General features: G+C 38.6%; 1 protein-coding gene across 3 annotated transcripts in view; it reads right to left on the minus strand.

Moving 5' to 3' along the window:
- CEP295 (centrosomal protein 295) overlaps nt 1-23,143 on the minus strand; it is a 44,905-nt gene extending 21,762 nt beyond the window's left edge. For 2 of the 3 annotated variants that reach the window (XM_054818079.1, XM_054818071.1), the window contains exons 1-14: nt 22,817-23,020; nt 21,726-21,859; nt 19,847-20,047; nt 18,491-18,615; nt 17,483-17,576; nt 12,566-12,679; nt 10,982-11,122; nt 9,663-9,846; nt 7,703-7,870; nt 6,526-6,750; nt 5,166-5,272; nt 2,804-3,016; nt 1,893-1,990; nt 684-1,767 (exon numbers count right to left, since the gene is read on the minus strand). In XM_054818079.1, coding sequence (XP_054674054.1) covers nt 684-1,767; nt 1,893-1,990; nt 2,804-3,016; nt 5,166-5,272; nt 6,526-6,750; nt 7,703-7,870; nt 9,663-9,846; nt 10,982-11,122; nt 12,566-12,679; nt 17,483-17,576; nt 18,491-18,615; nt 19,847-20,047; nt 21,726-21,859; nt 22,817-22,898 — 2,970 coding nt within the window. In that variant the 5' untranslated portion in view covers nt 22,899-23,020. The other variant, XM_054818084.1, reaches the window with a different exon arrangement.
- Nucleotides 23,144-26,859: the final 3,716 nt, after the last annotated feature.

Consider the following 26,859-nt stretch of genomic DNA (forward strand, 5'->3'; position numbering starts at 1 on the left):
AAAAACATTTGGACATGTAAGTATTTTAACAGGAAAAATTCCTGAAAGTCCTCTTTTAGTTTTTCAGGCCCTGAATTCAGGAACTTTAGCTGTTGGACTCTAGGCAACAGGTTTTTTCCTAAGATGGCTTCTGTCTAAAAAAAAAAATTTTTCAAAACGTAGAAGGGGCTTCTTTAGAAACTCAAAAATAAACTTGGATTTTTCTTCTGTCACCCAAAACCAAGCAAAATTCCAAGTCAAGAGTGCAGCAGCCAAACCAATTTCCTAATGCGTACACACAGAAAGTCAAAAACTTAAAAAAAATAATCTATTCAAAATGCTTACGATAGCCTTTGGGGTACTGCTTAATTATTTTTAATTCAAGAGCTGCTTTACACATACAGCTGCATTTCTAGAGCTGAAGAAAACTATACCTGCAGATTTTTCAGACAACACAACTATTTCAATAGACATTATGTTCAGAGATCAAGCACAGAAGTTCATACTATTTCTGTTAGACTGAAGAAGACGACGCTCTTGGGGCTTACAGAAAAGAACTACTGATTACAAATCACAAGTCCTAATTACAATTTTCATTATGGTAAATCACCTAAAACCATCAATACTCCATGGGATACTTTGCTAATTGGTAGCATTCATTCTTAAGTTTGATCACCTACTAGCAAAGCAATTATAAAGCTTACCTGCTTATTCAGAAATTCTTTCAAAGCCTCTTGCTGTCTCTGCATCTGTTCCTTCAATTTATCTTGCTTCTGTAAAAGTAGTTGTTCTTGTATTTTCTGTCTAGAAAGAAGAGCTTCTCTTTGCGCATCTAGCTGCTCTTGCAATTCTTTCAAATACTTCTGCTGAGCTTGGATGCTTTCTGATGAAGCCAACACTCTGTCCCTTAAATTCAGTATACCAGAATAATTTAACAAAGACACATCTCCCATTTTTGATATCAAGAGTTTCTCACCACCTTGGGCTTTAGATTCTTCATGAGATAAAGTCACAGGTTCAGAAAGATTGAGAGGTTGTTCAAGGCTTGTTTTGACGGTGCTCTCTGCAGATCCCTGCTGATACACCAAAGAATCAATGGAGGCTGCCTGAACTATAGGAGATCCCTTTGTTGCTGGCACGAGGGGTGTCCTAAGTGGAGGCTCTTCTCCAGCTTCTGTCTCTGTTTGATGCTTAGATGCCTTCTTAGGTGACTCTGTAAATTTCACTGTTTCTGAAGGCTCAGAGGAATCTTCTGCAGGCAAAACAAATCTAACTTGTTGTACACGTGCTGCTGGTTGTGTTTTTACTGCAGTGATATCTTTGATGACTAACCCTGACGGTAACTGGACGTGAGCTGGTTCTCTGATGTGATTACAGGAGGTTTCCGACATTCCCACTTGTTCCTGCGAAGGACAGCCACGTGGCAAGTGAAACTCTCCATGCTTCAATTTCAATGTTTCTAAAAACCGCACATGTCTGTCAGGACAAGTGTTATGCATTTGCTCTTCATGTTTCTGTGAAGCTGTTTTTTCCAACACACGCAATGATCCTGAAAACACAGGTAGTGACCGTGCATACTCTCGTGCATGAACTTGTTCAGATGTTTGGTACTGCCTTGGTTGCATTCCTTGCCTCTGTAGAAGTGGTTCTGAGACAGGCTTTAAATTAATTGATTTTGTGTCCACAGAGCTCAGAGATGTTGCAGAAGTAGACAAGTATCTTTGCTTCAGTTTATTCTGATACTCCTGCAGTCGCTTTCTAGCTTCTTCAATGGTCTGTCTGTGCAGCCTGAACAGAACAAAAACATGATCTTTCCAGAGTGGTGCAAAGATAAACATCAATTTCAATAATCAAAGCAATTCAAATTATTTTGAAACGAGCAACTCAGACTTGCATTACATAAAGGAATTTACCTATTCTGCTGCAGAAGGCGTTGTTGATAATTACGAATCATCTGTAAATGGCTGTCTTCTCTAGGACTCCTGGTTTCTGATACAGTAGTACTTCCGGTCTAATAAAAATAAAATTATTTTAAGTGCATATATACAAACAACTCACAGAAAACTATTAACGCAACAACCTTAAGCTCTATGTTCTATCTCCTAAGTTTCCCAAAGCCACTCTGTACCACCATTTGAAGCCTGTGAGATTTCAGCCAGAGGCACTGAAGCCAAAGCAGTTTCTGGAACAGATGGCTTATAGCTACAGTCTCTCTTGGCAAGTGGAGCGTACACTGCCAAAGTCAATGGTGCTTACAGCAGTTTAGCTCAAAGAGGTAAATGTACCCAGCAGCAAATTTGGGGAGCAATGATCCAACGCAGCTGCTTTTTCAAGGCAATCAGATTCTCAGGAGATTACAGGTTGTGCAAATGATTCAAGATTAAAAAAAAAATAAGAAAAAAAAGATTAGTTTCCTTCAACATTCTCAATAAATTCCTCTCCTTTAAGTAACTGTTTAAGATTTAGACAGACAAAAATGTAGAGGTGGGTTTTTTCTTGGTTTTTTTTCTTCTTGAAAAAGGATATGTGTACCTGCATAATCATATGACTATTTAAAATACCTGTTAGTAAAATCTGATTAAACATGCTTTCTCTGGAACTATGCAAAGACAATTCAATATTCAAAGTCCAGTGATATCATGTGAAATAAAAGCTTCTAAATTAGACAAAAGGAAGCTTTTGTATGTATGAACTGCTGATTCATAGCCTAAGAAATAAAAAATTATTGTCTTGACTGATATAATTTAAAATTGGCAAATAGCACTCTTGATTTTTATTATAAAGATAATTTAAAAAGTACACACAGTTTTCTACAATTCTTCACCTCATGTTCCACTTTGTTCTGCTGATCTGTAGAAGGAACACTGTGGTTTTGTACCAGCTGACCTTGCTCTTCCTCCTCTTTTTTTTTCTTAGCCTCCTCCAAGCAGGTTTGCATTTGAATCTTCAGAAAATCAGCCTCCAAACGTGCTCTCTCTTCTTCAATTTGTTTAAGCAAGGCTAGCTGTTCCTGCTTCTGTTGCTCTATTTGCTCATTCTATTGAGAAGAAAAATGAGAGTGAATCTCCAGAACTGAATGACAAAGAAATCAAAGACCCCTCACACACGCCACCACACACCAAACTTTGTTTCAACTTATAGCAGAAATTTTATTGTTTATGGACAGGCATTCCAATTGCAAGAGGCCTTGTTGTGGTTTAACCTGACAGGCAGCTAAATACCACACAGCCATTCGCTCACTATCCCCCAACAAAATGGGGGAGAAAATCAGAAAAGAAAAAGGTGAAACTCATGTGTTGACATAAAGAGAGTTTAATAGGACAGAAAAGGAAAGGAATAATTCATAATAATAATAATAGTCATCATCATCCACAAAACAAGTGATGCTCAATGCAATTGCTTACTACCTGCTGACCAATGCCCAACCAGTCCCTGAGAAGCGGTTGTGTCCCTGTCCGTCCGTCCCCTCCCTCCCCTTCCCCTGGCCAATCCCCCAGTTATATGTTGAGCATGACGTCATTCATATGGTATGGAATATCCCTTGGGCCAGCTGGGGTCAGCTGTCCTGGCTGTGCCCCCTCCCAGCTTCTTGTGCATCGCCAGCCTTCTCAGTCAATAGAGCAGGAGAAGCTGAAGAGTCCTTGACTTAATGTACTTAGCAACAACTAAAACATCAGTGTGTTATCAACATTATTCTCATCCTAAATTCAAAACACAGCACGGTACCAGCTGCTAGGAAGAAAATTAACTCTATCCCAGCCAAAACCAGAGCAGACCTTTAAAAATAGTTCTAAAGTTTACAAGAATAATTTTGTTTTACTGGCTGCATATATCTATTAGTCCCTAAATCCATTTACTATTGCACTATTATCTGTTCTCAAATTAATAGAATGGATAAAATCAGAACCTAACCATTCAAGATACATTATCATTTTCCAGACATTGCAAAAGAAGGCCTTTCACTTAAATTGAATTCAGAAATCTACTTTGCATTTTATAAAGCTTTTCATCAAGAGTTCACCACATTTAAATGTTAATTCAAGCCTTACAAAACTTCTGAAACAGCTAATGTATAACCACTTTAAGCGCACTTCATAAATCTCTGAAGTGGTTTGTTTATTTTTATTCTCTTTCCATGTACCTATCTGCTACAAATGACTTAGATCCACATGCAGCAACACCCTATATACTTTTAGAATGGAAGTGAAGAAAAATTTCAAAGTATTGGCAAAGATGAATCAGACAGCGGCCCTTGACTGTCTGAATGGGAATGTTGGGAAGATCAACCTGAGAAAAAGCTACACCTAAGAGCAGTTGATGTGGATGGAGCAATATACACACCTGGGCAGGGGCAAAGTGGGAGAAAATGAATGTTAAAGAAAGTAACCACACTGCCACAGAGGATCTACTGCTTTCCCCGCCCTCCCCCCCCCAAACCACTATTATTTCATCAACTTTTCATTTCCTGAATTTCTGAACTTTAACTCTACAATTTAAAGCTGCACTAAGACCCAAATTTCAACTTTTTTTTTTTTTTTAAATTGATAAACCACCACATAACAGCTGTGAGGTCTCTAAAGATAAAACAAAAATGAAAATATAATGAAGGGTATACACAATACATATGAGATAATACACAAAGTTATTATTTTCTAAATAAAATAAATGTAGCATTCCCATAGACACAAAAGACTTTTTGCATGTTTCCTAGTTTATTTAAAAAAAAAAACAAAAAAAAAACCCAGAAAAACCCAACCTCAAGGTTCGTAAGCTTTTCCTGTCACTCAGAACACAATCCCACAGACCTTACTATGTTATTACACAGGGTTAGTAAGATTTTTACAGAGTTGTGTATTGCTGACTACATCTTCTCTAAAGCAAAAGGTATTAATCCACAATTGAGATTCTCGTTTAATGATAGGGTGGCATCCCTTGCCTATAGCACTTGTTAGATTTTAAGAAACTGGCTTTTTTCTGCTCTATTCTAAATTCTAGCTCAAGCTTAGTAATTTTTAAAAAGTTAATACACAGAAGCTAAGTATAGAAAATGTTACACTAAAAGTTTGTTACAAGCATATTAAAAATATCTATAGCTGCTACATAAACTGAAAAATTTTAAAGTCTTATGTAAATCACTTTTTTTTTTTTACACCATAACTGAGACAGGAATAGACACACACACTTACCCACTTTTGTCTCTCCTCGTCCATTCTAATTTTAGTTGCTTGTTCTTGAGGATGGATTAGAACTGAATTTTCAGCTGCAACTGTATTTTCCAATATTTCCACAGAGTCTAAAATATACATGTTATTTAACTGTAATTGCAGTCAGAAAGGGCCTTGGATCTTCTTTACATCTTGCCTTACAGTTTTGCAACCTCTCTAAACAAAATGTATAAGCTGCTCTTGCAAAGATTACCATCTCCATCCCATTACTCTGCCTGTCTCTAAGCTGGAAAATGAGTTTTTTGTATTATTTAAGCCTTTATTGGCCCTTCATCATGTGTCTTTCTTGACTATACAGTAATGGCTCAGCTCCAACAGGACTGAAGATTGCTTCTACCCAAATTACTTGGTAGCCTAATAGCAAAATCATCCTGAGGAATAAAAAGCCACACGTTAAACTCTCAGAACAAAGAGGGTATAAAACTGGCACTCTCTGGGCAAACAATCTAACATTTGGCTATTGCGCAAAAAGCAAGTCTTCATCCTGTACCATCAGCTTCAAATAGCAGCGCATTTTCCCCAGAGGCATGTTTTCACTCATGCTACACTCTACAATCCCCAGGAATTATGCTGGTGTATCCATGTACACGATTAAACTATATTGCTTAATCTCATTTAAAAAAAAAACACAAGCACCCTATGAAAGAAAAAACCTCTGCCACAACTTAATCACTTTAATAGACTTCAGAAATCCCACTTACCATACAAGTTCATGAATTTCAGAACTAGCATAACCAAAAGAGCACAAAGGATCAAAATCAGAAGTAACCCCAAAATGATTTGGCTACAAACAAAATGGAACATCTAATTGCTTAAAATTCCACTTTTACAAAGAGACTTTTCAGAATGGTGCCTAGAAGCAGAAAAAAAACCCCCATGACTTCAGACACATCAGCTCATGCTTGTCTTGTGTGTTTCTCACTATGAATCTCTGAAGCATCTGGCTTTTCCAGTTCAATAGGTACAGAACTTCAATGCCCAATTTTACACTGAGAATTCTACCCCTAGAGGCAAACACCTATTAAAGCATGGCAACACCAAGTGTGACAACAACTTAGGCAAGATTTAAAAGATAGAAAGGTATTTTGGACATCTTTTCTCTACAAGATCTTAATGGGCAAGTTGGACATAACAGCAAAACCCTCTCCTATTCGGGGTTTTAATAAATCCACAACACACTGTAGGCAAAGATAGGAGAATTGTACTGGCAACATGACAAAACACCATCACTGAAAATTCATTAAACAGTTTGTTACAGTACACCCTTACAAGTCTTTTTGCTCCTACACAACAAATTTTGATGCAACTATGTATTACATACCTTTGGCTTCACATACTGTATTTTTCTGTTGCTCGTAGTTAAGTTCTAAATCACATAATGGTCTCTCTTCACTAGCAATTGTACCTGATTCAATAGTTTCAATTTCACTTTGAATCTCTCTCTCACTTTTTGATGTCCACTCCTCTTTTTGACTTCTAATCTTGTTCAGCAATTTCTTTAAGGCCAGTTTTGACTGAGGTTGGTGAGTTTTTGCTTCTTCATGATCTATAAAGAATATATACTGTTAAGAGTTTTAGGTAATGAATATCTTGACATCATAAAAACAAAACAAAAAAACTGATCTTTTTTTTAATTAGTTACACAGTTAGACAAATAGCTCAGGTATATTACCAAGTTTTAAAAGCTTAAGAGTATTTTCTCCTACCTGCAAGAGAGAAGCAGTAATTTGTCTGCATGCTATAAAAGGAGGGCTAAGCTAGTTGTAGTGTTTCACAGTCAGACTACTCCTACACTGTACTGTTGCAGAAATAAGCAGTACTGCTGCCTCGCCTGCCTGTATGTTCCTGCCCTCTCCTTTGTATTAGGCAGCACAGTGCATCACAGACCAAAAATGGATTGTGCCAAAGGGATGCAGTAGAAATAGCTGGACAAGCAAAGTTCACTAACACACTTCTTAATCACATCACATTATCCTGTACATGCCACAAGAGTACACACACACGCACACAACTGTTGCAGCCTATTCACAATATGGAGCAACTCAATCACAAACCTGAACATAAGGGACATACAATAAGTAGACTTTCATACTAAGTCAAGCTTTAACTTTGGAATATTTCAAAACAGAAAGTGAAAAATACTTAAGTTCACATACCAGCATCATCCCATAATTTACACTAGTTTTATAGGAATAATTACGTCTACTAACAGTGTAGTTCTTACAACAATTAATAATTATTCTCCGTATATTAATGAAATTAATTTAAAAATAAAAATGTGACTTCTTTTTCTAATATACTTAACAATCATTAGAGTATTATCATCCATAACAAGCATCACAAACCACTTGATACTGAAATACTTCAGGCATTAAGGAATTTTAGTACTTAAGACATTTTAGTTAATATTAAAGTTCATTTATTTGATATATTAAACTAAATCTCTTCTACTATAAAACCAAAAAGTTTAAGGTAAACGTAAAGTTTAAAAGCTTTACTTTCTGATTCATTGGAGACCTCCTCTTCTATCATCTCTCCCAATTCTTGTTGAGTATCACAAGCAGATTCTTGCTCCAAAGAGATATCAAGATCATTGTCTTGAGATCTGTCAGAAGGGGCTGGCAAAGGTTGTGGCTCAAACTGCAAAATCAGGTCTCCTTTCATTTCTAATTCAAAGAAAACAACTGCATAAACCAACCCGTTGGAATAAAAAGCAAACAACATTGCAAGACTACGCTCATCACAGAAATTCCTAAGTAGTTCAAATATCAGTATCTTGTTTCACAACAGATTTAATCCAACCTTTTTTCAAAATAGAAGATCTAAAATTGTTTAGATCATTAGCCATCTACAAATCCAGAAATTCTACAGGATTTTCCACTAGAATATGCTATGTTTTTCAAAATAAAAGCTTACATGATAAAAGGCTCATCTTTATACAAAAAGCAGCACACAGGAACAGTTACACACAGAAGAATCCCAGTAACTTCATCAGGGAAAAGACACGCCCTGACCTGGCTGCTCACAGGGCTGTCACAGGAGAATGACTGATCACACATCCAGGCATGAAGTCCTAGAAGACTAGTCAACAGGCCTTCTCCCAGAGATTGAGGGGGTTACTGCTTACAAGGTGTGGGACACATGGGAAGATCATCTTGGGATTGTACACTTATTTAGGGGAGGAACCAAAGGCAGGGAAAGGAAAGGATCAAGTTACTCTGGAGCAGCACAAGTGTAAGGAAAAATAGAAGAATAAGGGAATAAAAGGGCCAGTCAGTATGCTTGTCTGGCCATGCGCTGTGCCTGATAGTCTGTCCCATCTTCTCACTAAATTCCATTTCTAGTTGTCTCCTGGGTGACCATCTATTTTGTATGCAGGTGTGCATATGGATACATAAGGGCCAGCAATTGGAGTGGGGACAAAAACTCACAGGGGCACCTGTGTCCAGAGTGCTGCCAACAACTGCAGAGACCAGAATGAGTGCATGTTACGTCAGTATGAGTATCAGCATGCAGTAGCTAGCAAATCGCAAGCCCAACTAGCCAGCAAGAACGGTAAGAGCCTTAGCAGCTAGGTATCAAGCAGCTCTAAGACTGGGCTGGATACTGGAGAGGCCAGGGGATCTGTGTGTTGGCTAGTGGAGGGATCAGGAGATCCAAGCATCCAAGCCAGCTACAGGAGAGACTATGGGGTCTCAGGGTCAAGTAAAAACCTGCTGGCACATGAGCGTGTGTCTCAGAGACAACTGGAGACAAGAGGATCCAGAGTCAGCTACTGGGTAGACCAATTATTTAAGGTCAGTTACTACAGGGATCCACAGCATGTGCACGTCTGTGTGTACGTTCACATACCCAACTGGGTCTGTGTAGCAACAACTGGAGTGCAGCTGCAGGCCTTGAGGGTTCACATGTCCAGGAGCCAGCAACTGGGGAGACCAAGGATTGAGGGCCAGCTGCTAGGTAGAGCGAGTGTCTAAAGCCACTTAGTGATCCATAGCACACATTTGAGCATGCCAGTGCATATGTGTACATATGGGGTAACTGGAAGACTAGAGGGTCCAGGATGAATTACTGGATAGACTGAGCATCTAAGACCTGTTACTGGGGGATCCACAAAGTGCCAAGGAGAGACAGGATGCAGGGGACAGCTACAGTGTATAAGACCAACTGCTGGAGAGATCCATACTGTATATACAGACATATATCCCACTAACAGGCCTTCATCCTGATCAGCCAGAGCAGTGAACAGGATGAGGCCATTTGTGCTGTTTGTGCTTAATGCAAGTGCTGTGGTTTCTGTGTTGGCCTGTGTGTACATGTACTGAAAGTCTGCTCACGTGTGTGCCTGCTGTGAATACACACACAGCCTTGCTACCAGCTGGACCTGGGAACAGGCAGCTGCAGCAGCTTCTCCTCTACTGGGCTACCAGATTCAGAAACCTCCAACAAATTACTTACTCCTGTCTTCGCTGTACATATCTTCAAATGCAAACTCCAACTCTCTCTGCCATTCTTCTTTTATTTCCGTGCGTTTGTATGCAGGCACAAAAAGTTGAGGTGGCATCTGTGCTACAATCTGTCTTCTGCGCATCCGATCCATATTCTGCATTTGCTCAAGTTCTTTCAGTAGCCTTTCCCTGTCCTTCAGGCATAAAGGAGGGATAACGAACATTGAGTGTTCATGTTCAGACAGCCGTATGTCAGGACTGATAAAATACTTCCATTAGATTACCATGAAGTTTGTTTAATCCTTAATGTTTAAAGTTAATTTTATTCTAGGGAGAAGGTGCTTCCTCGGGAGAAGGCTGTATCCGACCTTTAAACACAAGAGTCATCAATACTAGCTAGAAGATCTAATGTTGAATAAAGCATCAGACTGTACACTTGTAGACCCACTTTCCCCAACAGAATTAAATCTTCTGTTTGATAAGGTAAATGAGTACTTCCTTTGACAAGTTACTTTTGTTAGTATGTACTTCAGCAATTGCTACTTTTTAAGGCATGAAGTACATACTCTTGGCACACTACAATTATATATTAAAGTGATTTTAAGCTTTGTTTGAAGTTTGGTTGAGGTTTTTTCCTGTTAACTTAAGGAGCATCGGTAATATTTCCACGGTTCCCCACTTCAGTCAGGTTACTCATTCAGGGCCAATCATATCTCAACTGAAAACCAGGAAGCTTTTGCTATTTCTAGCCTCCAAAAATACTTGTGAAGGTAACAGACAATAAAACAAATTTCAGAGCATACCTCTAGGTACAAAGATCTTTATCAATAATTCAGTTTTTACTTCTTAAAGGAAACAATTTCACCATTTCCAGACTTGTACACTAACAGAACCTCAATCTAAGTAAAAACTTCGAAAAATTTTCCAAAAATAAATTGTTGCCTTCTTAATAATAATAATAAAGTATTTTTCCCCTGAAGCACAAAATAATCAACTCCAATTAAAACTCATACGGAAAAGTAGACCTCATCACCTAATAAAAAAGTTTATCTTGATTATTACCAATTGGTTAATAGCCGGTCAAACATTAAGATAACAAAAATGAAAGGTTGTTCTTCTAAAGGTTGGTCTTAATCTGTGTGCTCTCATTCTCCCTCCTTCCAGATAATCAAAACAAGCAAACAGCTTGATGGTTTTTAAATGCATTTTGAAAACTCCATTTAGTCCATCAATTTTCCTCCTGTAACTGTAATTCCTTTACTAACCAGCTACCTACAACTTAACACTGATCATTTTGACATTAAAACTAGCCACAACTACTTTGCCTACCTGAGCCAAATGGACCTTCTTCAAGGCATGGCTTCCTCTGAGATGTGCCTTTTCAAGTTGCTCTCTTCTCTCCCTCTCTGTCTCTCTGTGTAGCTCCTCCAAACGCTTCCCTTCTTCTTCAGCAGCTAACCGAGCATCTGGCTGGCAGTCAATCAATAGTTTAGCCCATGAATTTCTTGGTGGTAGTTTAAAGCATATGTAACAATAAATAAATGAATAATTCTGTAGCAAAAGCACTTAAAAAAAGGCATACAATGCCATATGAACAGCCTTGAAGGTTCATAAATCTTGGTTGCAAGCAAGACCAAACTAGTATTTTACCATTGAAAAAAAATACCCATATTTACATATTCCGTAAGTGGAGGTGTCAAAGTGTTCTAGTTTCAGGTTGTACTAGGGACAACTATTTGTATGATTTATTTGTTATAGCAGAGTGGTCATTTTTCCTACAAATACAAGGCAAAATGAATAATACAGTCGATATTACAGACTACTTCTATCATGATGGTTTTGTTTTAAACAAGGAGCAGGGGGAGCAGAATAGATCCAGAAGTGTTTTTATTCTCATTTGGGAAATCAGAAACAATCTGCCATTTTTAAATAAGAAAAATCTTACTAATGCAGGAAAATTAAAAAATACTCAAGTAAAAAAAAAAAAATCATTGCACATAAGCAAGGCTACAAAGATTAACATTTTGGAATTTTCCATTACAAAGCCGAGCAAACTACAGCATCTTCTCTTATTGTTTAGGCTTAGTCCTTCAAATGTTGAGAAAACCTAAACTTCATGAATGAAAACTTCATGAATACACTGAAGAAACAAATTTATTGAGAGAGTTTTTCTAGTCTAAAAAGAGGCTGATCCAGAACAGGAACTTGGATTGTGCTGTCACATCACTGATAAACCAAACTATTGTTTGGTTCACTTTTCAATAGCATCACATCAATTTAAAAATCACCTTTAAAAGCTAAGTTCTTGCTCCATCTCTCACTTTTCCAGGTGACCCCTTTCTTCTAATCTAACTTTGCCCTTTGTCTGAGCGTACTGTAAACTTGAACAAACTTTCCCATTTGGCAAAAATCTATGCATCGTTCTTTTTCCCAAATTAGACTTCTGCCATTTTGGCAAGCTGAAACCGCTGACTGCATATAATCATAACATTGTTTTGGTTGGAAAATACCTTTAAGATCATCAAGTCCAACCACTAACGTAGCACTGCCAAGCCTAATCACTAAACCATGTCCCTAAGCACCACATCTACATGGCTTTTAAATACCTCCAGGGCTGGTGACTCAACCACTTTCCTGGGCAGCCTGTACCAGTGCTTGATAACCCTTTACGTGATGAAATTTTTCATGTGGGAAAGACTGTCAGGTGTGATCCTGCAAGTGACTGAGCACTTATCAGACCTTGCAAGTTTCCCCATCTAAGATTCTGATTAGTAAGTTGTGTAATGGCTGCTTTATACAAGTCCATATTTTTAAACAAGTTCTAGAAAACCGAATTGCTGATATCCAGACAGTGTTTGCAATATAAAGAAAGATAGATGGAAGGATGTATCACAAACACTTGAAGTTTATCACCTGCTCTCCATCCACTTGTCTGTCCACATAAGGTTCAGAAATATGATAACGTGTAACAGAAAAGTTGACAGCACTGTAGGGCTTCACTGCAGGAGTCTTTTTCACTTCAAAATTCTAGGAAGAAAAGTACAAGTACAGCTGTATCAGAGAACAGTATCTCTAGCAAAGCAACTAAACAGATTATAAGTGATCCGTACACTTAAATTAGTATTAAAAGAAAGCCGCCACCCCCCCCAAATTCTCTCCTGAAAATACTATTGTTTAAAACTTCACATACATTTAATAATTGACAAAAATCACATCAGCACAAGGCAGATCTAGAGGGCTTAACAACTGAGAGCATCTAACAGCCTAAGGCAAACTCCTCCACACAAACTGACATTCATCAGAGTGCTCTACCTTCATGTTTCAAAAGCATTACCTTAATTCAAAAGCACTTGAGTTTAATGCACTAATACAAATCCCACTTACAACAGCTGTCACGCTCACCTCAAAGCAGGGCAACCACAGATCCACAATATAATTATACCTAACAGCAAAATAACATTTCTCAAGCACAGGCTTTCTTTACAAAACTCAGAACCCATTATGTCCAATTTTTTAGCTGACCAGACAAAAGAGCATTTTCCATAACTTCACTGAAAAGTGTCTATTCATATAATACAAAGTATTTTTGTGAAAAGTTTTGAGTACATGACCACATTTCAACCTTGTCTCAAAGAGTTTGAACACTGAGCAACTGGACCCTCCCTCTTCTTTGGCTCAGCCTGATGCTCCCAGTAGTGAGGTAGCCAGGTTAGGTAACTCAGTATTCTGTATGACCTGCCTTTGTACTTCTAACATCTCCTCCATTAATTTTCTCTCAGCTTCCTCTTCCCTGGACTTTCTCCTAAAAACAAAAAGATTCCTATCCACATTAACTAAACCAGCAAATTTCATAGGCCGAGCAGTTTAAAACTTACAGGACCGTAAACAAATGCATGTACACAAAGAGCAGCATTAAGTCTTGGGAATATCTTAAACTTATCTCTACGTAAGATGAGGCATACAAAATTTCAGTATTGATTATCTCTCACTATTTTATAAAGACTGTAGGATTTTAATTTAAAGACTTCACCTTCTATGATATGCAACTAGTTTTAGCCTTACCAACAGAACTTCAGTAACTTATAGTTCTTAAGCAAATGTATGTTATACTAGTAGGAAGAAGAAAAAAAAGAAAATATGTACAAATAAAAGCACATCATCAGGCATTTAATTTTTATTTGTTCATTATAATGCTGTTTAAAAATTGCTAACTTGCTTAATCAATAAATCATAGTAATTGTAATAGATCACCATTAACCAAAACGCTTATAGGCACTGATTATAGCTCTGAAAACAGACAAGCCCCATGACTAAACCTCAGTAGCCAGATCACCAACTGCTTGACCTATATTGTTACTTCCAGAATGTATAATTATACCTCAGTCTTCTCAGTTATTTTTTAAAAAATGTATAACAAATCAGTAATTAATAATTACATTTAATCAACCAAATCTCCAGAATTTTATTTAAAGGCTGTTAAGATCTGAGAATTACATTGAAAGCTACAATTTTTCAATTAATGTCAAAAGCAATTTAGGCTGAAAAAAAAATACTTGTAGCACAATATTACATCTCATGGTAGACCCACTGCAGTTAAGAATCCATCCACACTTCCATCAAGAGGTTTGTAATCTCCCCCCACCTCTTATTTTTGTTCCCTAAAAAAAGTAAACAATTCTATACTAAAATCTGGCAAGACTGGAAGAGCAATGTATCACAAAATGGAAAAGAAAAAAAAAAAGAAAACCCAACTCTACAAATGTTATGAATACTCAAGAGTATAACATTTTTAGGTTGTATTTCCATCGTATAAATATCTTATAGATCATATAAAAAAAATAAGTTCACAAGAACTCTGTGACACTTGTCAGTAAAATGGCATTTACAGTTTAACTTTAAGTAACTTAACAGTTGGTCTAACTAAATAAGGCCTCAATTGCTAGCAGCCATGCTTCTGAGACTGAAACTTGATTATGACAATATCTCTAGAGTAAAAACACATATTTCTTAACTGGGTAAAGTAACAACAATAGGAGTATCTTCAGAAAATGTTTCTTATATTCTAAATAATCCTGTAATGAACAACACTATCCTAGCTCCATCTTATGAATTTTTATTCAATTGTTATTGTAACGGAGCGTCAGATTATGATTATAGTTACGTTCAATAAGCTCTTTGTGTAAATGGATTCAAAATAAGCATGCTTATGCAGATGACCTTGTAATTTGCTGTAATTCACAGGATTTAGAGTAAAGTTAAAAGGCATTGAATTTTAATTGCTTAAGTCATGCATTTGCAAGACAAAGCCCCAGATTTTTCCCCCCTGAAATTGACAGTTAACATTTTTTGTTTCCTCCCTCTACACAGAACTAGGAATAAGCCACAGCTCTAATCACCTCTGATCTTTCGATTACTTAGTGTTTACCCCATGCAGTAGGTGGCACCCAGTTACTCTTCCAAGAAAATCACTATTCTTCGCCCTGTGCCCTCCCAGCAACGTAGCCCTGTGACAAAAGGATTAAAATCCATACAAACATGAAAACTAGGAAGAAGGCTCATAGTCAGTTAGTCTTTACATGGATCAAATCGACACGCTGTGCTATACTTAAACAATACAATTGCTTCCCTCAACAGAAATCCAACATATCTGCAGAACTGTTGATTCAATCTGCCATTATCAGAACTTCTTAAAAGAAACAAAACCCATGTATTGTAGAAAATCCAGATCATAGGATATCCTGAGTTGGAAGGGACCCATAACAATCATCACGTCCAACTCCTGGATCCACCAGGACCAGCCGAATCACAGCATATGCCTGAGAGCGTTATCCAGATGCTTCTTGAACTCAGTCAAGCTCGGTGCTGTGACCACTTCCCTGGGGAGCCTGTTCCAGTGCCCGACCACCCTCTCAGTGAAGAGCCTTTTCCTGGTATCCAACGTAAACCTCCCCCGATGTTTGCAAACTCCACTAAAAACAGCTAAAATCATGTTTGCTGAGAAGATGAGCAAAGGACATTTGTTCGTGGGTGGGTATGCATTAAATTGTAGAACTTCAGGAACGGAAGTTATGATGCTGCAGTAATTAAACAGAGTACCGACCCAGACCTATTATCCAATGCAATTGCAAATGCAATTGTACCAGAGCCTGGGGAAACCTGAACAAAGTCTTCTTGCCTGCCCTGGTGAAAAAAGACTAACGAGTAAGAAGGAAATCCTGCATTTGTAAAATGGAAAGAGAGATGCATTACTGAGGTTGTTAGAAGTACTACATAGTACTGTGTCTTTTTAGCAGTTATATCGTCTACAAACACGCATATTAACTGCAGCTTTTAGTCACCAATTGGATTTTTTTTTAATAGAAAGCAACATAAACCACATCCTGAACTGCAAAAGTAACTAGAAAGCACTGCTGCAGTATCTCGTGCTTTTCCAACAACACCAAATTGAGCAACAGAAGTATCTGAAAACCAGGGAAAGAAGAGTCAACGTGTTAACTGCCTTCATCTGCTCTACAGCAGATACACTGGGAACATGTCACGTGGAACAACGTCAAGGAGAACAGCAGCATGAGAGATTGTGTGAATTTACCTGAACTGTACCATATAGGACCTCCTCCCATCTGTTCTAAATTCTAATATTGCATATACTTCACCAGAAATAACCCCAAACTTTAGCACTCCCTTACACCATTTGCTTTAATCCCCACTCATATCCAACTTGCACAATAAGAAAACCCTTGGGCAGCCAGAGAGGCCATCTACACAGAAAAACATACTAAAGGATACAAATCAAAGTATACAGGCACTCCTCCTAATCATTCTGAACACTGCAAGGGTCAAACCTCACTCAGTTTCTTCAGATACATCAGTACCAAACCCCTATCATCCAACAGACTAACCTATACATAATGTGCTGAGCATACCTGGGAAAAGCTTGGATAACTTCACTGGCTCTGAGAGGAACTAGTATACCTTAATCTTTTATTTCCTTGTCAATGGTCTGAACATGCCTGAACCTGACAGTCTGAAAAGGCACAACAATGCATAAGGCAACTTAAACTCTGCATTAATGAAGTTCCATTAAATCAAATTTACTAAAAGTTAGCTCCAAAGTAAAAAGACACATAATGTTCTTCCTGCAGTTCAGTTCTGCAGTCCTACAGAAACTTCTCTACCTATGCAGAATCTCTCTGAAGTCAAAGCAGCATGGAGGAGATGCAAAGCTGCCCCCTAAAAAGGGTACAGCATAGAATTAAAAATATGAAGTTTATCTACTTCCCTCCCCAATAGCCTTAGGTACTGGTTTCCTATAAAAATTAAATAGCTTGCCCTTCATTTAATGTTTCCTACAATCAACAAAGAAATTGGAGGAAAAAAACTCCAAAACAACAACTCCCCACTCAGCAAAAAAAGGTAGATGTATCTTTATTACAAAAAGCTACTACTGCATCATTATGACAGAAGACTGAGGTGGTGTGTACATGCTGAGAAAGATCGTTGTAGAGCTTTATACCACTGTGGCTATTAATGAAAATGAGATAATGATAAAGTTTAAAAGGCACATTAACCAGAAAAATAAGATCTCAGATGACAAGAAATAAAATCCACACATAACAAGAGATCAGAAATAAACAAATACCAAAGCTTACTACTAAGAAGTCTGCTAATACATAATTCATTCATTTTCTTGATTTTTGCTGAACCACTCTCCTTATAGTATGCAAATAGCAATTTCAGATATCCTGTGGTGAGGAGTCAGACCAATAAATAAATCATTACATTGATATGGTATCCTGAAATTGCAATCACTGTCACATTACGGATACATACCTCAAGCGGACGTGGCAGAGGAGGTGGCAGGCTTGCAACTTTGGCTGCTCTTTCTCGTTCCACTTCCAGAGCATGTTTACGTGCATTTGTTCGTCTTGGGGGAAAAAAAAAAACCCAACCACCAAACAAAAGAACCCCCCCCACACACACACACACACACACAAGCCCAAAAACAAACCACACAAAACAGAAGAGAGAAGGAAAATTATTCAAGCAACAATGACAGCACTGTGCAAAATAAAAGGCAAACCTAAACATAAACAGATTCAAATGTACCTGAACTGAATGCTTGGGACATAGGGATGGGCAAGCACACTGAAAAGTCAACAGAACTTACGCTGGAAGGCAGCACTGGAAAATTAATTTATTGAAGTAATGCAAAAATGTGAATACACACAGGCTTCTACAGAACAAAGCAAAATCCCCACTTTTCACTTGAGTTTTCAGAAAGCACTCCATCACTTCAACATATTTTAATTGCTCGAGTGTGGACAAAACTAAGTATTTAATCAATAGGTCTCAGCTCTACTCAAGCACAACTATCCCCATGAGCACACAGCTCATTTTTCATGCCAGCTCAAGTTTGGTCCAATCTGCTTAAAAAAACCCCACAAACACAAACACTAAGAAGGAAGACAACGGCAAATGCAATAGGTCCTTTTTTCAAGTGGGTAACTCTGCATCAGGAACTGGCCTGAGAACATTTCATATGTCACTGAATAGCTGTCAGCCAACAATCTAGACTGAAAATAGCGATACAGAGATGAAAGGTCCCCCACTCATTGAGAGTCTGTAAGGCCAGCTCATATACTTGACATTTTTGCCTTGGTTTTAAAACTACAGCTCTTATCAAAATCCACAAGCTTTGTCCACGAGCATTAATTTTCTAACTCATAAAATTTCAAGATTAAAAAAGCTCCAAGCAAGAAGCATCAAGATTTTTGCCTTTCACCTTCTGACATTGTAAATGCATTCTATGATTAATAAAACTACATAACTATTGCATACCGGGCTTGCTCACGAAGTAGTTTTTCTTTTTGGTACTTCTGCTCTTTCAGGGCTTTCCTATGTCTCTTTTCTGCTCTTTGTTTCCTTTCCTCTGCTTGTTTTGCCAGAGCTTCTAAGTCAGGTTCCTTAACAATAAAATATTGCAAGCACTTAATACAGGATTTTACTCCTCGTACTATCAGTGTGATATTTCAAATTAAGTACCTCTGGTAAGAATCACAAGCTCAAAATTACCTTTTACTGTATTAGAGTAAAAATACTCTAATAACTTTTCCTTCTCTGTCATCTTTACTCTCTTTTTCTCTACCACCAACAGCAGCAAATTTGCCACATTCCTCAGACAATATAACCAAATATTGATGTGGAAACCTTACCTTCGCTCTGCATCTCTCTGACAAAGAGGGTAATATAAACATACATTTTCCGCAAATGCTGGCTAAACGGTGCAGAAAAAGCATGTTGCTACCTTTCAGTCATTAATTACAATTGTGTACCAACAGAAACATTTCTTTATGATTAGTTCTCTGTTCTTATGGCAGTGATACCACAGTTTTCCACAAACTCGTCCATCCTAGCATCAGAAAGGACTTTACAAAGAAGTTGATCCAGAGACCCCGAGATATGGAAATACATAATGCTATTTTCCTTGGATTAAAAAGCCTGTTAATTCAGGAAGTAAGCTAGTTTGCAAAATCCATGCAAGAAATCTATGGCATCACTGATTTCTATGAACCTGGTTCAGAGTCAAATCTATGAAAAATTTTTACCCACCAACCTCAATGATCTCTCAAAGAGACCCTACAGAGGTTATAGAATTTTAAAGTGAAAATAATTTATAGGTGCAGAATTATGACGTGACACTAGCTTGCAGTCTAGGCAAAGGTCTCTGAAGCCCTTACCAAGACTTTCCATGTCACTTGAGCACTGAAGAAAAAAAAGCGTATTTTGTGTATTTTCTTAACCATAGAAAAGATACTGTTACACACTGGAGAAAAATGTTACCATATTACTGGCATACTTAAGACAATGATTCACCATGTGCAATTTAGCCAAGTACAAACATACACTATCATATATGGGTACAATGTAACATAAACAAAATCACTTTAAGAGTTTGCACAGCAAAAGCCTTAGCAGATGGACCTGCTAGACTATTTAATTCTGGTCTTGTGGAAAGATACCTGCAAAAAAATACATAAACATTTCTAAGACGTTTCCATTTTTAACACTGTCAGTTTAGGTATTAGGACTTCAACATCAAGAATGTAAAAAAAAAACAAAAAAACAAACAGCAATCTTGGTATTTCTAGAACATCAAGAATTTCTCTGACAATAATATGAAGCTGTTTCACTTACATTCTCCTTGGCTTGTCGGTGACCCTCACCAATTGCTCTTAAGCTTGATAAATACAGTTCTTCTAAGGCTTTCATCTTTTGATCCTGTGCTTTCTGCCATTCAGCTCTCAGTGCCTCCTCTAACTGATGTAGTTGTTGTTCTCTCCTCTGCTTTACTTTTTCTCTTATCTGCAAGGCAATATACTTCTGTTGCTCTCTAACCTGTAGAAATAGAATTTATGTTTTGTCAGCAACTTAAAGAAGCATAATATCTTTTGCAGCAAGTCTTTCCACAACATACTCAACCCTTGTCGTGGTTTAACCTGGCTGGCAGCTAAAATAGTCCCACAGCTGTTCGCTCACTGCCTCCCACACAGTGGGACGGGGGAGAGAATCAAAAAGAAAAAAAGTAAAACTTGTGGGTTGAGATAAAAACAGTTTAATGCGACAGAAAAGGATAATAATAATACACAAAAAAGTGACGAACAGCACAATTTCTCACCACCCAAAGCCAATGCTCAGCTAGTTTCTGAAGTGCCTCATCTCCCGGCCCACCCCCCAGTTATATACAGAACATGACATCATATGTTATGGAATATCACTTTGGTCAGTTGGGGTCAGCTGTCCCGGCTGTGTCCCCTCCCAGCTTCTTGGGCACCCCCAGCCTTCTCCTTGGCAGGCCAGTATGAGAACCTGAGAAGTCCTTGACTGCTTGGCAACAACTGAAAACATCAGTGTGTTATCAACATTATTCTCATCCTGAATCCAAAACACAGCACTACACCCGCTGCTAGGAAGAAAATTAACTCTATCCCTGCTGAAACCAGGTTAACCCTCCTTTCAGCTTTCCATCTCATCTACTATTCCAATCTGCTAGTTTAAAGTTGCCGTTACTTTTTTCCAAAATTAATATATGAAATAATAAATTTAATCTTAGTTAAATGTTTCATTTAAAGTCTAAAGAGCAACATAAAACTAACAAACAAAATACAAAAATTGCTTGCAATCCTTCCCTCCAAAATACACCACAGTAATTTATTAAAGCCTCCTATTGCAATGCAACATAGTTTAAACAAAATCAGCAACTATACTGATAAAGTCTGTTTACTAAGTTTTTGTTTTCCACTTTGTCAGTAAACTCTCTTCCTTGAAGAGAAAAACATATCAAGAAAAAAAAGCCCAAGAAGGGTGAAAGATTAGTATATAGTAAATGTCTTGAAGATGTTTATTCTTGAAGATGCGAAAGACCTGAACAGCTTGTACAGGACAAAGCAGAGGAAGGCTAAGAAAAGAGTAAGAAGAAAAATGGAGAAATATTACTGTGTCCTAACAGTAGGACAGCAGAACAGAAATGGAAGAAAGAGGAGATGACCAACAGACATGTTCTGAAGAACATAAAGGTACTTTGTTCAGACATTCTAAAAGGAGCAGTTCATTTAGAGCTATGATGTATTGTAGCAATTCAGTTCATCTAGTGGGAAGCTGTGAAGTTCTGTATTAGCAGTAGTTCTCTTATTTCTTGTGCACAATCACTGTGAAAACACCTGGAACACTGTAAGAGGTACAAATCCTTATACAAGTGACACATCAGCAGAAGAGATACAACTGCATGTTCACAGCCAAATAAAAATGGTAGATACTAGGAAGCTAGCAGGGAAGAAGAGATTCTGGAATAGATGCCGAAATGAATCTAACAAAACAGGTATCACAAGCAAAATATGCACATAATAGGAAATAAACATGAGAAAGAGACAGTAATTCACAAACTAAATACAAACTTAATATACAATATTATGACCCTGAAATTTAGTTTACATGAAATAATTTTTTCAGTTAGTTTTCTTAAATTATTTGTTACATCATTAAATGAAACACACAACATGCAAAAATACAAGCATACTTGCTGTAGCCTCAGTTTTTTTCTTCTTTCATATTCTTCTTTCAGAAGCATAGTTTCTTCATTAGGACTAAGCCTCAATTTCCCAACTTTTGCAACTTTCCTCTTCATCTTTGGAAACGCTGAATAATTAACTTCTATGAGAAGAACATAAAAACCAGAAGTTGTGCACAGCTGATATAGGTAAAACAGATATAAAAACAGATATTGCCATAATCTTACAAATCCATAATGGGATCTAGGAGTGCAAGCTACAACTGTTCATGACTTTTTCAGCCTGATATGCAACCTAGCCCAAAGCTGCTCAAGTCAAGGGGAAAAAAAAAATTAAGATCTTTATTTGATCTTTAAATATTTACATCCCTGAAAATACTCTCCCAAAACAAACCAACAAAGACTTTGAAAAGCCACTGTTTAGTTCTAAAAATCAAAAGCTTATTACTAGTGAACAATCCACACAGCACTAAAAATTTAACCAACATGTTACACCTGGAAAGATTTCTTTTCAGTATCATAAATTAAAAAACCCATAACAAAACTGTAAAGAAATCAGGTGAGGTGTAAAAACAAAACAATTATCCATAAGATATTTATGGTACAGGGTTATTAAGCCAGTGAATCCCGAGTTCATTACAGGATAAACAGGGACAAAATATCGTGGTTCCTGCTAGCCTTCCCTTATTCAGCTGATGAGGTAGAAACCAGAAGTTTATCAATACACATAATTAAAGAGCAAATGACTACATTTGCCCGCCCAAATAAAGGAGAAATTGAGAGGATGAACAATACAAAGTCTAGATCTAAGACTTAAAGGATAAGAGTAAAAGCAGACAACGCAAACGCCACAGTAAAGCAGTCAACATTTGCACCGATTCAGTTCCAGCACAAAGCAATCGGTAAACACGACAGTTAAAACTAAGCCAGCCTTCTCCGCGAACACTGCGCTACAGAGGCTCCTATAAGCAGCCTTAACGCCTTTTACTATCCTGCCCAGGACAACGAGCAAAAAACACTTCTCCAGAGCCGGAAAGAGAAGCATCAGAGTTAAAAGGTAACGACAAGCGCAGCGCAGCGCACCGGCCGGGGGCTCAGACCTGAGGCGGGTGGCTCGGGGGCAGTGAGGAGGAGGAGGAGGAGGGCGCACGCAGGAGCACACGCAGGCCTCAGGGCTCCCATCGCCAGCGAGCTCTGCCCAAGAGGCCTCAGGCCCCTGCAGGCCGCGGCTGCGGCAGCTCGACTACCCCGAGCTGAGGAGGGAAGAGAAAGGGAAGTATGGGAAGGGAGCGACCCCACGGCAGGGCTACCCACACCTACCCGCCCCTTATTCCCGCCGCCAACTGAGCCCTCCCGGCTGCCGTCGCCACCACCAACGGCTGGCTCCTCTTGCTGCTGCTGCATCACCTCCAACGCTCACCCCGATCAGCCAATGACTGCGGGCGCAGCGGGAAACCAAAAGACACGGCGGGTTTCATACTCTGCGCATGCGCACTTCTCTCGCCGCGCGCCGCCACACCTCCTAACGTTCTGGGCTCACAGCAGCGCGCATGCGCCTCCCAGGCTGAGCCCCCCCCACCCCTGCCTTCTGCTGGCCAATGGGAACTGAGGAAAGCTGTGACTGGCCGGTGAGGCCGAACGCGGCGAATACAAAATGGCTACAGGTGTAAGGGGAGCGCTTGGTTCTTTTCGTTCTGTTCCTTGTTAGCTTTTCCGTTCTCAGTCCTGTCCCAAGGACTGGTTTAAATGCCGTTATGTTTTGCCTGCTGAATCGGGAGATCTCAGTATGCGCTTGAAGGGGTTTATTACCATGATTTTCTTACAGCACCACACCAGCAGGCCTCGGTCAGGGTTTCTGAGTGCTGAAGCTTACGTGAGAGGGCTATCACCTAAACCAGAACGGGTAAGGGAGCAGAAGAAAGCTTATTATTGCCAGTTTTACCTCACTAGTTTTGCCTCTTTCTTGTTCAACGCTCCTTTTTGATGCACAGTGTGAGTAGAAGGACTAAATTCAGACTATGACAATATACCCAGACTTGCAGTGCTGCTCTACCTGTCTTCTAGGCTTGTATATAGCTCTGTTGCTTCCACAAGAAGTGGATCTGTGCTGCTGCCTCAACCTTATTAGTAGTGCTGGTCTTTATTCCATAAACACTTTTTTTAAACTAATGTCTGATCCTTGTAAGCCTGATGCAATACTTGTTTGCTCCTTTGCTTTCATCCTCATGTTTTAGTTTTCTTTCTAAAATGGACCATTTATCACATGTGGGAGATTTGCAGCAGTTGGATTTGGAAGTGGAGTCATCTGATATCCTTGATTTATGAGTAACAAAATTGAGCAAAAACTTGTTATTCACGTTGAGAGAACAATTCTGCTGCACATATGGATGAAGCAAGAGAGGCTGTGCTAGACTGTTTCTTTGCATTGAGTATGTTCCCAGGGTCTGAGCTCCTGCTGCAAAAATGGAAGAAATGCTCCTGACTTAAAGTCCATCAGGCACAAAGGAGATAATTGGTTGTCTCACGCTGAAACGTGAGTGCAAAATACAGCCACTTTTACGGCAAACTGGGGAAAACCCCAATTTTGTGCGAGGAGCTAACTATTATAGTAACTCACCATATTGTGCTCTACAGGACTGAAACCAGGAGGGCTGAGATGACTTGGTAAAATGGAGTGGTTTGGTGCATGCAGATGCATGGCTGCACAGGAAATACACTAAAAAACCCACAGGATTGCAAAATGAAACACATGAGCTTAGGAAGAAGAGGTAACATAGGTGCTGATGGTGCTTTCTTCCCTGCTTTCTGCATTTTACTGCTAAACTGCCTTCTTATTCACAGACTTCTGTGCTATGGGATCAGTTAGGGAGATAATTTGCTTTCTGTCAAGGGCTCACAACTTGCTGCAAACTGCTGACTGTAATAGCTGGTACCAAGTTAATACCTGATTGTACGTTAAAGACACCCAGATGTTTCACAGTATGCATATTGAATAAATTAAATGCGAGCAGTGTGCTTCCAAATGTGTTTTCCAGTCTCCTTATTGGATTTTTTTGTCCTTCAGTATCTTCATTATGGCAGTGCTCTCCACAATAACATCCATTCTAAATGGCTTTATCCTGCAGGTCAACAGGTAAAAAAAAAATAAAAAATGAAGACAGTATATTAAGAGAGTAATTGAGATTATAGATTTTAGAATCCTCTACTTATAAAATGTGAAAGAGGTCAAATATATGCTCCTCAATTATACTATTGGAAAAAAGGGATATTATGAAACCTACATGTGCTGGGTAAGAATTTTGTTTCAAGGGTGTTTTCTAGTCAATGTATTGCAGAATTATTTCTGCTAGCACTTAATTTACATACATATACTGAAAAAAGAGGGATTTAGCAAACAGTCATATTAATACTGTAATGTGTTCTACTTTTTACTACACCGGTTAGAATCACAGTATTATAGGCCTGCATTAATTCTTTCCCCTTGTGAAATAGATGGTGCTCCTTTTATAAAAGGTGAAGAGTGATGCAGCAATATCAGTGCATCTAGCCAGGCATATATAAAACTGGGTCCCTTGTGTTTCAATTACTGGTCACATTTCTCCTGGGGGAAAAGCATGATACTTGGAGGAGTTATCTACAAATTCCCAAGATAGTTGGGGGAAAATCCGAATTTATTTTCAGGAACAGAATGCTTTTCATACATAAGAAATGTCTTTCAGTGTGAATCTACATGAAATCACAGATTTAAAAGAAATAATTTTTGTTTCATGTGTTTGAAGAGGGGCTCACTGTGAGGTCCACTGCTGTGGTGCCCTGCAGTGCATGGTCAGGAGCTCAAATCACAGTGTAGGCCTTCTGCTGTCCCGGAAAATGGTAGTGGGACTGTCCATACTTCCCCATCACAGAGGATGTTTATTCCATCAGCAGACGAACCACCGCAAGAGACGTCAGCACAGGCATGTTGCCTTGGCATGCTCTGTGAGACTGTTAAGTCTGAAGATAAGATCAGTGAGACTGGAGTTGCTTTTGTGCGCCCTGAGAGAATGGATTCCCTGCCTTGTAGGCAGGTTGAGTAGACCAGCATATGCAACCTATACCTCTTACTGCCACACAGGAGCACTTGCTCCTTTCTTCATTAGAAATTCTTAACTGGCCACTTCTTTCTCTCGCAGGAGAAGGATGGTCTTGCAGGCTTTTCTGCATCTTCAGCAGGGAAGCACTGGTTTTATAGGTTTTCTGAGATTTGGTAATGGAACAGTACAACCACCTGACAGCTCACCCTTGTGCAGGACTTGGCACCCTGTGAGAATTAAGTATTCTCCTTGAAAACCTCTGAAGGAAGAGCTTTAAAGCAAGTGTCATATTGAGGCACTAACCCCCCTGCCCCGAGTCCTCTAACACCTCATTAGACAGTAATGCAGTTTTCTGTTTCTTGTCTCCTTGCTGATTACTGAAGTATCTGAATGAAATAAGAACTTCTCTCAGTTTGAATTGGCCTTTCTCTGCATTCAGTATTCCTCGATGTCACATACCACACTATCATATGGTCTTAAATGTTTCCCTATGGTTCATTTTGTTTTGATCTGTGATTACTTCTCCCATGCTGTTTAATCTCTTTTTTAGCACGTGACACTGAATGTCTAATTATCATGACTGCCAGGAACTAACAGGATGTGGTTTTACGAAGGTTTGTAATCCTCCAGTTCATACAGTCCCAAGATGGCAAAGTGCTTTTGTTAAATAGTTTGCATTGTGTGCTTTTTATGTGTAAGCTTTGCAAACATAGATGAAGTTTCCTAACAAGAAAAAAGGGCTAATCTTTATTTTTGAGACTGACTAATCTACTATGGTCAGCCCATGCAAGCACAGCCTATAATAGGCTCTGCCTGAGACTGATTTGGAGATAAATTTTCTTGGCAGATGTGGAAGGGTAGCTTTCGTTATTATTCTCCATGTCATGTAATAGAAGGCTGCAAAGTTAAGTTTTCCAGTACCAAAGCAACTGTATCCAGAGCTGTGCCTGTATAAATTCTCAGCTTGCAGATTCTGGCCACAAAAAAGATGCTACAGTTTAAAAAAAATGGAGCAAAATACAAGGCATAAAAAGCTAAGTAGCTGGTAAAAGGATAATTACATGTAATTA

The sequence above is a fragment of the Grus americana genome, chromosome 1 (assembly GCF_028858705.1).
Source record: "Grus americana isolate bGruAme1 chromosome 1, bGruAme1.mat, whole genome shotgun sequence".
Taxonomy (NCBI): Eukaryota; Metazoa; Chordata; class Aves; order Gruiformes; family Gruidae; genus Grus; species Grus americana.